General features: G+C 43.2%; 1 protein-coding gene across 2 annotated transcripts in view; it reads left to right on the forward strand.

Annotated features, from left to right (window-relative positions):
• PCBP3 (poly(rC) binding protein 3) overlaps positions 1-14,014 on the forward strand; it is a 76,355-nt gene that overhangs the window by 31,696 nt on the left and 30,645 nt on the right. For both annotated transcript variants that reach the window (XM_062578391.1, XM_062578392.1), the window contains exons 3-4: positions 12,814-12,885; positions 13,924-13,947. In XM_062578391.1, the coding sequence (XP_062434375.1) occupies positions 12,814-12,885; positions 13,924-13,947 (96 nt within the window). The remainder of the gene's footprint in view (positions 1-12,813; positions 12,886-13,923; positions 13,948-14,014) is intronic.

Raw genomic sequence — 14,014 nt, forward strand, 5'->3', positions numbered from 1 at the left:
CAAAAGCAAGGCCACTCACAACAGCTACTGTCTGGCCCCACGCCATGCTCTAAGCAGGCAGACACAGGAGCATCAGCTATCTCCAAGGCTGCTCTGTCAGGAGATCTGAAGTGACATCTTCCACTTTGGAAGCATGAACTCAATTCTCCAGGATGCCCGGAATGGTGTGCAGCCTGGCAGGTGGAGGTAGGGAGGAGGGAGGAGGAGGAGGGGAAGAGGCCATGTCTGAGGGTCAAGGATGGGCGGTTATAGTCAAGGACATGGTAGGCTGTGGCACGGGAATGGGATGAACATGCCTGTTGCTCTCTGAAGCCCTTTTGGGGGCTTTCTTTCTGGGGTAGGTCTTTCTCCTGAGACCCACCCCAGTCTTGAGACCTCTCCTGAGTCTTTCTCAGAGGTGCTCTCTTCTAAGCTGTGCTGATGTTTAATAGGATACCAGGAGTGTATTTGGAGATGTTTTTGTAGAAAATGTGATTTCTCATTTCCAGGCTGCTGGAGGTCAAATAGCTTGTCCTCTGAGGTCTTCCTTTCTCCATGTGGCTCAGCAGTGGCCTTTGCCACTTTGTGAACAGCTGTCACAGACCTGTGACTGTGCGGTTTCTGTTTTGGGTGTCTTGGCATTCCCCTGAAAAATTACATGTAAAAGACTACAGATAGGGAACTGCAGATGATGGCAATTTGACAGTCCTTGTTTCTCTCTCTAAGGGACAATCCAGCATATAACTAATGTTGGCTGCCCTAGCATCCTTTGGTTTGAGTGAGAAGCAGGTGCTTCAGAGCTGGTGTATATTCCTGGCAGAGTGGCTCCCTGTGGTGTCTGTGCCTGACAGTGCTTTCAGGCAGCAGGATCACAGTGAACATGTATGTTGAACCAAAGTGAAGTGTCTGAATTGTGTTGCTGAGAATATATGTTTTTTATTAGCTTCACACTGAATATATTCATTAAATTTAGAGTTTTAGGCAGGTTTCTGCTTGGTGGTGCATAGGCACGAGGCAATTCTTTCTCCTCAGCAGTAAATATTTATTGTATCACTTCATTGCTCAGGGCAATGACAGATCTCTATAGCATGTGCGTGACCTGAGGACTGCCATTGCAGGCCTTCCAGTATGGATAATGTGGACCAAATCCAAGTGGAGGGGATGAACATGACTTGACAGTGGGGTTGGCAACCTGTGAGGGGATACAACTGATAAAGGAGCTCTTCCAGAAATGAGCTATGGCTTTTTGCAAGAAACAACCTTAAGATGTAGCAGTACGCACTTCCTCTGGGTTGAAAGCCAGGAATTGCACCTCTGTGAGATGCTGCTGGGCAGCTTGTTTGTGGTGTCTCTTAGTGTGAGATAGCATTTCTTGGCTCCAGTTCCTTACTCTCTGAGTGGAGAAAGAAGGCTAAATCTGATGTATACCCTGAATCATGACTGATTGTAGGCATAGCCTAATGTCAAGGCTACGCATGTCCGTGTCCTTCAGAGGAGCTTTGTTTGCAAAAAAAAAAAAAAAAAATAACCATTTGTAAGATTTAAACAAATATGACTGAAGCATAACATTTTCACTGACAGTATATGAGTGTCCTTTCTGTTAGCAAGCTGTTTTTGAGCATCTGAGTAGCTGCAATTTAAGCCCCTGATTCAAGACCATTGCCCAAAACCTTAATTTCTCCACGCTTTTCCTCATAGGTTTTGTTTCCTGGCCCTTGGGAACGTGGGTTGTTCTCCTTTGGTTTGTCATTTTTAGTCTGTATCTTGCATGAAGAAAGACCTCTTCATTTTTGTTTTTATTTTGTAGATTCTGAACTTTCATGTTGAGTTGGTGTAACCTTCTCAGCCCTTTTGAGGTGAATGGGGAACTCTTGTTCCATTTCTGTGCACTTAATTACATGCAGCCAAGCTCAGATTTCTTCATTGATGAGCTGCATCTCATTTTCCCCCCCTTTGTCAAGCATCTTGGTGGTCTTACTCTGGCTTCCCTCTCTTGGCTTTTGAGATGACAGATTAACACACGTATCACTAGTAAATGTCTTTTACAGTGCCGATTTTCAGGCCACCTTTCCATAGTTCCATCTTCACCAGGCTTCTCTAGCTCATTTAGGACAATGTCACATTGGACTGTGTTAATGGTCTCATTACTATACTACCAACTAGGGCCTTTCTTCTTTCTGCAAGGACTCATCCAGAAGGACATGTTTGTTACTGTTTCTTGCTGAAATGTCAGATGACTACCCTGACTCCATCTGTTTTTCCATTTTCCAGTAGCTCAGCCCAGCTGCTTTCCTGGCATAGTTGGTAGTGTTTCTCCAGATCCTTTGACATATTAAAGGGTGCAAGCATGGAGCATGGCATTGAACCAGGTTAATCCAAGACTCAGCAGTGTAAAGTGATGCCACTGAGCTAATTAAAGCTTTGGTAGGGTTTCTGTTACTCAGATACTGCTGCAGAGTCTGCCCTGCTGCAGAGTACTATGCCCTGTAGCAGGATTCAAGCCTGACTGCACAATGCAGTGCTTGCAGGTCTGCCTACTTGAGATGTCCAGGGTACATATAGTGAGTGGAGACCAAGCAAATATTTGGTCCTAGCTGACTGTCTGTCAGCAGCTCTTCTTTCCAGTGCTCAGATAGGGCTGTTGCTGTACAGCCTCTACAGCAAGTTGGTTCAGGAATAGAGGGACAGGCATATTATTTCAGGAAAATCTTTAATGGATTGGTTTTATGTATTGGTTTTATCTACTGGCAAAGCAAAAAAAACTGTGATCAAGGAGATGGAGCTGTTTTCCTTGTCCTAGGAAATGTTATTTCTCAAGGCATGGGCTCTTGAGTCTACCTAGCACTTGCTAAAAGCTAAGACATCTCAAGATCTGAGGATGCTCTTGATCATTAAGCAATAATACTTTCAACAGAGTAGTGCAGACAGCATTGGCTCTCACTTTGGTTGACTAAACATATAATGAATTGAAATCTCTGAGGTACTTAAGCAGTTTAACATTCACTGTAAGTGTTATTTATATTGGCAAATTGTTCCAAAATTAAATAACAGGGTGAATTGAAAGTGACTGAATTGAACTCCATTGCCCACCCTCTTACTCCAACCCCAAGTAGACAATTTTCCAAAAATGATTTTAATTCACTACAAAATGGAACAACTTAAATTCAATGAAGATCCATTATTATTCCAAGCAGGGTTATCTAAGCTTGGTGAAATGCTGCTTTAACAAGTTTAACTCACTGATTTTGCTCATAGTCCCACTGTGCTTGAGCACTGAAACCAGCTCAGATAGGGAAAATTTTCTAGGATGCACAAGGGCATGTAATTACTTGGTCACACTAAACTTATTTTTGCTCACTATTATTTCTAACCTGTTTGCAACCCAGCAGTGGTTTATGTGAATGAATGGAAATTCTGTATTCTATAGATATGTCCAGATATATTTAGGTATTTGAGATATTTTGCCTAAACCTCTGAGTTTGTCTTCTGATGCATCGGGGGAAAAAGCAGGTACTATAATTATGCTGGCTTGTCATATCAAATGAAGTTACTAGTCTCTCCTCGTTGTGTGCAAGACCTCTTCATCCTGCAGTGATCAGTAAGAAAAATTGCAGTTTCTATCACTAACCTTTACATGAAAGATCACTAAAATGACATAGCTGTTGCAACAAAAACAGTTCTTTTTAGAAGGGACTTGCATTAGAAATCAGAGATTTTAATACCATCTGACAAGAGGGGCCTAATTCTGATTTCACTTGTTGTGAAAGCCTTCAAATCAGTAGAACATAGGCAATACCCTGCAATTGAGTTATGTGCTATATTAAAGCCGTTCTTCCAACATTTGTTGAATGTTCTTCCAACATTTCTGTGCTGTGTTCTAGACTAGACCATGATATCACCACCCATATTCCCAGCATATCTGATGGAAGTTTCCTATCTTAGACAAACATGCATCAATTGTGCCTGCGTTTCACCTCTGATGGAGACTGCTGCTGGTTTTCATTAGCTTTTGAGATGCAGTGGGTTGTGATGAATAGCATGGCTCTCAATGGCTTTGTGGAAACTCATACTGGATGTTCCCCTACCTGAGGTGTCTGGTGGCTGAATCCAGGGGTCTATGTTGCTCTTCAGTGCAGAGACTTGCTACCTTTCATTGCTTCATGAGTCAGGTCTGTTAGAGGTATATGATGCTATGTTTCTGTTCGTTTGGTTTGTTGATCAGGCCAGAAATCACTCTGAAATACCTGAAATCTTGAGCAAGAATCGGTACAATGTTCAGTCACTTAATGATTTTAAAATTACTATGGAATGTTTCCAGTTTGTACAGAATTTTTCTTCTTCCTCTTTCTCTAGAAAAGAAAAGAGGAGCTGAGCTCTGTTTCAAAAGTTAACTCAACAATCCAGCTGAAAGCATGTGTATTTACAGTGGGTTCAGCAGAAGTGAAGCAATCTGCTATGCCCTACAACCACAGCAAGGTGCATAGCTTGTTGCTAGCCAAAAACAAATTCAAGTGAAGGCGGATTGTTTAAACCAGCTTATGGATGTGCCGTATAAAAGAAGAAAATTGAGTGACCAGCAGGGAATTTCCCAAAGGGAAGAGTAGATTTAGCACAGCTTTATTCTGAGTTCGGAGCAGAGACGTGCATTTGGTTTGGTTTGGATGTAGCTGAGCCCATGGTGGTTTGAGAGGGCTGGATCCATGGGCCATCATTCAGAGGTATCTGTATCAGCTAATATCAATATCTAGGTAATAATATCTAGAGCAAATCTCTCTGTGCAAGGTCATCCAGTGTAAAACCAAACAAACAAAAAACTGCTGTCAAGAGGGCAAGGGTAGAGAAGCATGGGAAGGATCAACAGAGCTAGTGAGAAAAAAGCATCCTGACTTAAGCAGCATTAGAAAATGGTTATTTATAAAACAGGAGACAAGCGTTCCCAAGAGCTGCAGCTAGGAAAGTGGTTGGTAAGAGAAGCAGAATTAAGCAACATGAGGAAAGGAGGTAGCAACCAAGAGAGTGGGGGAGGCACTGACAGAAGTCAGAAGGGCTGATGGCAATCATGGTCCTGGCTCTGAATCTGCAGGCCAAGAAGCTGGCAAAACAGAGAGGGTAAGGGAGGAAGCAGAGGGAGGCTCTCAGCAGGCATTTTGCCTGGCTCTGGCCCAGAGGAAGTCATATCTGGAAACCTGTGATAGAAATTGGAGTAATTAGTTTTTGATCAATGAGTGCAGAGGTGAGTGGGACTGAAAGAGCTCTGTGGTGTACACAAGCAAGGAGGGGGAAGCAGATTATAATTGCTCATCAGCAGCCAACGACTGACATCCTGGGCCATGAGTGGTGACACATTGCCTGGAGGAGAGCAGGAAGATGTGAGCAGGTGACCAAGAATGGAGCCTCAGGAGATGCTTGCTGTGAGAGCAAGAGCAGGAAGATTTGTCTCCTGTGACACTTTTAAAAATCAGGCAGATGAGGAACAGGAATACCATTGACATACTGAGGTGATGTGGAGATGTGCTGTTGGCAGCAGGGTTTTCTTCTTGGGTAAGAGGTTTCTAAAACAGTTCCATTGGAACTGGAGACCAAGTAGAGGAAATGTGAGCCAAAATGGTTGTGCTTTGCCAAAATGAGCAGCTGCTGGAAATGCAGTTTTATTGTGAAATAGTGTTTGGCATCATTCATGTAGATTTTGCTAGTGCTCTCTCCTTATAGCGTCAGACCTTCTGACAACTTAATTCTGTTGATGGCTGATGCATTTCAACATGGAGTTTGTGTCTGAGGGAATATTAGATTTTTTTTTTTTTTTCTGCTATAGCAGTTTATCTTCTTGCTCCTTCCATCTCCAACCTGATCTGGCCAGACTGTATTGACATCATAATCCTGAATTTCTTGCATTGCACTGCTTTCCAGCTGCTAAAACACAATGTTGAAAATCACCAGATTAGGTCTTAATGGCAGGATCAAGCTGCGGGGAGGTGAGTGGGGAGAAAGCTCCTACTTAAGTGAGCAGGCAACTCTTCTCAGGAGAGCAAACTAGAAAGTGTAAAATAGAGGAATTTCCCTTTTGTATACATTTTTACGTGCATTCAGCACAGGACTTTCAGTCTCTAAAGAGTAGAAAACGTTGAACTGAATTTTGTGCAGGGAGTGTTGAGAAGTCAGAGGTGTTTAAACATTTCCTTCCTCACAGGAAAAAAAAAAAGCATTCTTGAGTTATAGACATTCTGGCCAAGATATTAATCCCCAGCAGGAAACTAAACCAGCCACATTAGAAATATGGGCCTTGCTGCGACATATCATGGTGTGCTGAAGGACACTGAAGTTTTGCAGTTGTCTTTAATGCCTGGATTTCTGATGGTGGGACTCCTGAAGCACCAAGGAGTTCATGAAGCATGTTGGATGTTTTTAATATGGTGATAGTGCCTTTAAGCAACTGGCAAGATGATCCTAGGCCAGATTCCAGGAGACAGGCTGCACAGCCTCCCCATAAAGGAGGGAAATTAGATAAAGCCCAGGAGCTTTGCATGTAAAAATATTTGCAAAAGTACTAACCATATAGCTTCTGCTTAATGCAAGGGTAGTGAACATGATTTCCTTTTATACTTTCAGTTCAGGGAAGTCTCATGATTATATTTGCTGGTTTGTCTTTGCCCAGTGTTGATGCCTGATGCAAGTTCTTACAAACCTTTGAGGCTTAAAAAAAACCCTGGAAATTATATACACTGATTGTAAAGCCTTTAGTATCTAGCAGGGTCTCAGGCTTTCATGGTTTCCTCAGCACCAGATCAACAGAGTCCACAGACCTACAGCAAAGCACTTGGACTGTATGGATCTACCAGAGTCCTTGGTAGAAGGGGCTAGGGGTGTTGTGCTTTAAGTGCAATCTCTAGCTTGACAAAACTTGTCAGTGATTTCTTTCTTTCCTCCTTTTTTTTTTTCTTTTTTTTTTTTAAAAAAAAAAGCAAGTAATGGGTGATGTGGGCTACAAAGACATTCTTCCTTGAGTTTGATTTGGCAGTGCCTGTAAATTTCCATTCAAACTTTTCAGAGATGGGAGTGAGTTGTGCCTGTGGAATGTTTTTGCAACAAGTTGTCCTCTCTGTTTATTTTCAGACAGCTTGAACAAAACATTTTCATCCTCCCAAATAAATATCTAGTTAAATCCATAAATTTTGGGCTCCGTAATACTGATGAGAGCATTCCATGATGAAATTTGCAACAGAAAATCTACCACGTGTCCAACTTCTGGCATGACTGTATCTCCCAGATGCAACAGGGTGACCTAGTGAAGATAACCCAAGCATATTTTCTGCCTTTGTTGTGTTTTTTCTTACTCTGCTTTGAAGAAGGGTTTGAGAACGAATTTGAAAAATGCTGTCAGCTTAGGACAGGGGTAATTTTACTTTACTATGGCCTTCACAGATCTCTGGAGAAGAAATCAAAAACACCTCCTTGCCACAAAGAGAAAATATAAGAAGGAAATCACCCGCTAAACACCTGTGCCAACCCATGGCATGAAGAGAGGAGTTTGTGCTGGGAAGTACATGCCCTTGCTCAATCAGTTACCCCAGCCCTGAAAGGATGAGAAGGGAGACTCCTGCTCCGAATTTAGAGTCTTTAGGAAGTAGCAATGTTGGCACCAAAGCAAAGGGAACAGTTTTGTGATGGACCTTATTTATGGGAGGAGAGCCTGAGCTAGCTCTTCTAAAATGCATGCCAATGTTTCTGTGTCCCAGGAGAGGAGGCAGTTATCACTGGGGAGCTGATCCCAGATGTGCCCACTGGTATTTGTAGCAGATGCCTTGGGTCTCCACTGAACATTTATAGAGGTAGTGCATGCAACATTTGTTATAGCTGTGCCACAGGACTCACTCATGCATGACTAGCATGCCTAGGGAGTAGAAGTGGATGCACTAGAGAGGAAGAGGGCTGGCATGGCAAAGGCAGGCGGTGGGGGTGTTTCTGCTTGATATGAGGTTTGTCTGCTTTCACAGGAGGCAGAGGATGGGGAAGGCACCTGTACCCATGGCACAGCATGACTTCAGGGATAGAGAAGCACAGACTGCAGGACAGCCAGGAAGAGCCTTTTTTCTCAACTTTCTAGGAGGAGAAAGAGTTAAAATTCATTCTGTGAAGAATTGGGAATCATGGGCTAATTCAAGTGGGCAGGAACCTCTTGAGGTCTCTAGTCCAACCTCCTGCTCACACAGTGCTGTCTTTGAACTTAGGCAAAACATTTGCAACAAAGAAATAAAGCATTTAAGTGGGAAAGGAGCCATTTGAGATTTTTTTTCAAAATTTCCCCCATGACTGGAGGGAAATGAAATGGCATTTTAGTGAAAAGCAAAGTACTCTGAACTACTGTATAGCTGTGTAGGCATTTGGATGTTGTTCCAGCAAGGTATTTCCCAGGCAAATGTGTCACAAGCTCAGCTGCAGTAGTGACAGGAGCTAGTCTTCCTTTTGAGGTGACTTATCTGCACTCTGACGTGACGTGAATGCATGCACTCAACACTGCCAGCAACCACAGAGCCAGGCAGTGAACCCAGGTCCATGGTCTGCTGGGGCTCAGCTGAACCTGCTGCACAAAATGCTGCTTGTTGCCCACCATTTGATGGGGGCTGTGGGGTGCAGGATCCTAATAGCTGTCTATTGAGCTCTCATATGGAAGCCCCACTGGATAATATAATCCAGCCCAGAGCTCAGTTTCCCTTTCCTCTCTTCTGCTTCACACGCTTCTGCCAGGAGTGGTCAGTATGGGAAATAACTGTGAAAATAGTGATAGTCTTTAATTGAATACATAATTTTCAGCATTTTTTTAATAATAAGGTTTTACTTGATCTTCAGGAGCATTTTGGTATTTGAGGCATTAGCAAACCTAAAACAGCATTAATTTAACCAATCAATCTAGCCCACAAAAAACTAATATGGAGAAAAAGCAATGTGTTTGTGGGACAGTCCTTCCATTGTTCTCATTTTTCCATTTTCTCTCTTCTTTTCCTTCCTCTGTTGTGTCAGTTGTGATTAAACAGCCTTTTCAGATTTCAGATGCAGGAAATTCCTGAAAGATTAAGAAAAAATTCCAGAATTTAATAATTTAATATAATATTTTTTAATCTCAATGCTGAGGGAAAGAAAGAATGGGATTATTCTGAATATTGGTGAAACCTCTGAGAATTCTTCCAAAAGACAACTGGAGTTAAAAGGCCTTTTTTTTTTTTTTTTTTTTTTTTTTTTTTTTTTTGTGGGGTTGCTAGTTGCCACTTGTAAAATGTTCCCCAGCTCTTTTTGGGCAGATCAGTGTTGTGTCAAGTACCATATTCTCTGCGAGTACCCTGCAGAGCCTCCCTTACTGCAATAGAAACCTGTTCCAAAGACCAATAAAGGCTGCTCTCCAAGATGGCAATGCTTGGGAAGATGTTGCACTGGTCCTCAGTATGTGTTTATCCAGTCATTGCACTTGGTAGAACCTTGCTTGGCTATACTGCTTCTTCCATCTCATGGCCAAACTTTGATTTTCTGTCTCCTGATGCAGCATGTTTGACTTCAGTGGAGCTGTACCTGCTTTGCACTGGGATGGAATTGGGCATCCTATCTATTTTATCCATTGGACTGGACATAATGGTATCTTCAGGGCTTTCAAGTAGAAAGACAAAGAAGCAATTTCAAACCTTCTTTGAAATAAGCAGAATATGATGGTCCTGTGAAGAGGAAGAGCCTTAGATGGGTCTCTTTTCAGGCAGGAAATGCTCTGAAATGCTTAAAATGGTGTTTTGGAGAGAACTATTCTTTGTCCATGAAGAATTAACTATGTGGGGAAAGGCATGTATATAGAGTAAATGCCTCTACCCTATTGTTCCCATCATTTCCATTGAGTTTATGAACTCCTATATAAAAGACATACCTTTCATCAGTCTGATTAAGAAAAGGCCAATGTAGCTTTCCTATTCACTGAAGCATGAAGCGTGTTTAATTTAATAATGCTGATAAATCTTAAAGCCAGGAGCATTTGGCTAACACATGACCCACTTTTTCAATCAATCGGAAACATTTACATAACAGCCTGATTCAGAGCTCATCATGTGAGGGATACAGAGCAAGGCATGATAGAAATTGCAGCAGTAAGTGATTATGCTACACTACATTTGGTGAAAGCGAAACAGCAAATCTGGCCAGTTCTTAGAAGGCGAGCTGTAACCCATCTATTTGGGCCTGCTAGCTCTTGTGCTGAGCAAAGGGAGAAGTACCGTGGCTGTCTTGGTGCTGCAGGAGGATGTCTTTGTTTTTATAACAGCTCTGCCAACAAGCTGAGTTTTGGAGTCCTTTGCCCCAGTGGCAAAATCCAAATTGTTCCTGGATTCCGCTCTTACCTGCCTGTCTACCCCTAGCTGTTGGGCTGACAGCCCGAATCATTGCTGCCTAGGCCATGGTCATCAGGCAACTTGCACAGGGAAGCCCTAGGCACAGTGTATGTGGCAGGATGGCCTTGCAGTCACTGCCTCTGGAAGACAGGACAGTCTCTACCTGAGGATATGCCTTATTTGTGGACAGCCTCTACCTTCTTCTGTTTGTGTTATCAGTCAGATGTGTACCAGCTGTGAAGGGATGTTATGCATCTGTATTGATGTGCATTGGGCTTGTAGGTAGCTGTAGTGGAGTTATGCTGCTGTGTCTTCCCTTGTGGCAGAGCTAAACTGATCCTTGTATAAGACATCCCTGTGGAAGGGCCATGCTGCACTGGGACATGGGGCAGAGCTTTGCTTCACAGGGAGTATCTCTTTGGTACAGGCACTATCTCTTGGCATACCATGTCAGCTTCACCTACAGCAAATGGCAATGCAGATCTTCGTGAATCAGCCCTGAAATTTCTGCCTTTCCCACCGCATTTGTCCTTTTTCTGGTTACCTCCCATACATGGGAGTCAGCCTGGGATTGACTAATAAAATCAGTTATGTATTTACCTTTATTGTTTGCCTGCAATGAACTCGATCTTGAAACAGAAAATTCCTGATCTCGCATTTTGTATTATGGCATTTCATCCCATTTCCATTACTCTGGTCTCCAAGGTCATCTGCTTCTTCCTCTGTGATATTCTCCTTCTCTCCACTCTTAATAATATCTTACCAGTATCTTAGCTTGATATCTTCATCACATTTCATTTCTTATTTTTCTTGTGAGGATGCTATAAATGAAAAGAAAGTCAAAGGCCTCAAGACTGACTTTTAGAAGTAGGTTACAAGTGGCCTCTTTACCAATGAATTGATCTCCTGTTAGTTCAACGGGAATATCATCTCCCTGCTAACCACATATTTTTTATCCACTTTTGGGTTTTTATAAAAATCTATTGGAAGAGGAAGCTTTATATCAACCCTGCCTTCCAGCCATGCTTTATGTATTGTTGACTGTTTTATACATCCCATATGCCTCTTTGCATTAAAGTAATACTTGAGCACTGGTTTAGGTCCCAAAGCAGCTCTTCTGAGGTTTTTGTTTTGTTTGTTTGTTTGTTTTTGTTGTTGTTTTTGCCCCATAAGTCCCTGTTTGAGCAAAGGAAAAGGCCAGATGCCATCACATAACTGTGACGAAAAACCTTCCATCAGTAATAAACTGAGGGATTAAGTAACATGGAACAGAATACTGCAAATCTCAGGGGATTGCACACAGGAGGATTGTGACACCTTTCTTTGAGACAGGACCACATGCACAGTATCCTCATATAGTAGGCTGCAGGGACATTTCATATATGTGGTCCCTGCTCAGGTGTTAAGGTGTTAGGGAAGAAAGTTGCTTTACTATGATTTTTCTCTTGCCTCTAAAATAGCAATGATATTTTTCCATATAGTGGTCAGAGAAGGAAAGCAAGGGAATGGAAAGAACAACACTTGGAAAAAGTTAAGATATTTCATTAAATAGCATGCAGAACATGTATGGGTGGAAGTGGCATCTATTCCTCAGACACAGTGCCCAAGCTGTGCCCAACTTAAAAATCTGGAGGAAACACAGGAATGTAGTAATCAGGACACCAATTTGGTCCTACCTGCTTTTTGCTCTTTGGGCCTGGTATATGTTTCCCTGTTACTGAAGTATCAGCTTCTCTAACCAGTCCAGATTTTTTTGAGCGCCATTCACACTTGAAATTATGAGTTTGGTTTTGCTGGATGTGTGTTCTGTGTCTTTAAAAGTCATAATTCAGCAGCCAGTCTTTGGTCTACTGCTTCCCTGACTTCCTGCTCTTGCTTCCATGCCCTCAGCTGGAACACAATTTCTTTTAAGCTCAAATGGGCTTGAGCTAGTGCTGTGGCTATTTCATTTCAGATGCTTGAATCTTTTGTTTCTGCTTTGGCTTTTACTTAAAGCTGGAGACAAACTGTGGCAGTTGGCACTCCACAGTGTTTCTGGATTTGCACCTAGCATGATCTCTGCAGTAAAAGGCCAGCCTGATTTGCACCAATGAATGCTCTCAGGCTGTAACATCTCCCCTGCAACTCCTCCTGCTATTGCTTTCATGTACCTGCTGCTACTCTGCAGGGTTCATCCTGCATGAAGAAAACTGTTTTGAGAAAAAAACTAATGTGCTCATCTCACCCTCCCTGCTGTAGTAAAAGAGACAGAAAAGGAGAAAAGGTTGTTATTTTTCCACTGGGGTCAATATTTTCATGTCTGGGTCAGCAGAGAAAGGTGAGAAAAAGCCAAAAAGAGGGACCAAGAGGAGCATTTGTATAGGTGGTTCTGAGCCATTCTCCCTTTTTGTCCTCGCAGGTGATACTGTTCTGGTGCTGGGTCATTCTGCGCCGGGGCTCCCCTCCCAGCTAACGCACGTCTCCCATCCCTCGTTAGGAAATGGAATCGAAGGTCTCTGAAGGTGGCCTGAACGTTACCCTCACCATCCGGCTGCTGATGCACGGCAAGGTAACAGGGGTCTGGCATGTAGGTGCCTGCATTTCACCTGCCACAGGCCTCCTTGGGAAGGATGTTCTCCTTGCAGAATTCAGGGAGGTAGCTTCCTCTCTTGTCTTCAGTTTGGCTGTGCCCAGGTCCTGCCAGCCTGTTTGGCATCTCTGAAGCCCCATGCTGTGACTGTTAGAAGAGGAGCAGATATAAGGAGCTATTTCCATGTGTAGAAGGGTTGGGCCGTGCTGGCCTTGGCTTTTTGCCCTCTCTCCCAGGTGTCTGAGCTTCGCCCAACCCCATTCCAACTGCTTCCTTACCATATTGTGGGCTGCTGTGGGCCTGAGGAGGCACTGGGGCAGCCTGTGTATGCAAGATGCTGTTGAATTACTGTTCCCTCTGCCTGTGTGGCCTCTTAGCAAGTCACTTGGACTGCTTTGCATCCCCACAGCCTCACGTACCTGCAAAGATTCCAGTGCCTACCCAGGCAGGCACCACAGCAGCCCCAGCCGTAGATTCCTACTGCCTAGGCAGGACCAGGAGACACCTTCATTGAGGACACTCCTGTAGTGCTCATCTGGGATGGAGCTGGTTGGACATGCTTGCCTTGAGATCTCAACACTGGACTCCTGCTTGAGGTGGTGGTTTTCTACAATCCCATGTGGAGGGGAACTATCCCAAGTCAGTATTTTGGATTCTTTTCTCCTCTGCAGAGCAAGAACTGGGGAGATGGGGACAAAGATAGACCCTCAGCGAAGCCTCTGTAGAAGGCTGCATCACTCTCTCCCTTTTCAGCCACTGTTGCAGCATGCACTTTTCTTGCATTTGCCACGGGAACTGCAGCTGTGTTGATAGTCTCCACAGCATAGTGCTCATGGACCTTCTTAGATACTTCCCTGTCTGTTCTCTCACTGTCCTTTAGCTAGGGACAGTGCATTCGAGTGTGACTTAGTGTGTGCACCAGGTCTCTATTCTATAATGAGATTTGACTGGATTATCTTCACATCTTGTAATGTCATTTCCTTTGTGTCTGGCTTTTTTTTTTTTTTTTTTTTCTAGGAAGTCGGGAGCATCATTGGAAAGGTAATGATGTCTTTAAATATGTATTTAGATGCTCCTTGAATTGCCTACACTGTTTACTACCTGTGTT

The sequence above is a fragment of the Rhea pennata genome, chromosome 6 (genome assembly GCF_028389875.1).
Source record: "Rhea pennata isolate bPtePen1 chromosome 6, bPtePen1.pri, whole genome shotgun sequence".
In the NCBI taxonomy this organism is placed as follows: Eukaryota; Metazoa; Chordata; class Aves; order Rheiformes; family Rheidae; genus Rhea; species Rhea pennata.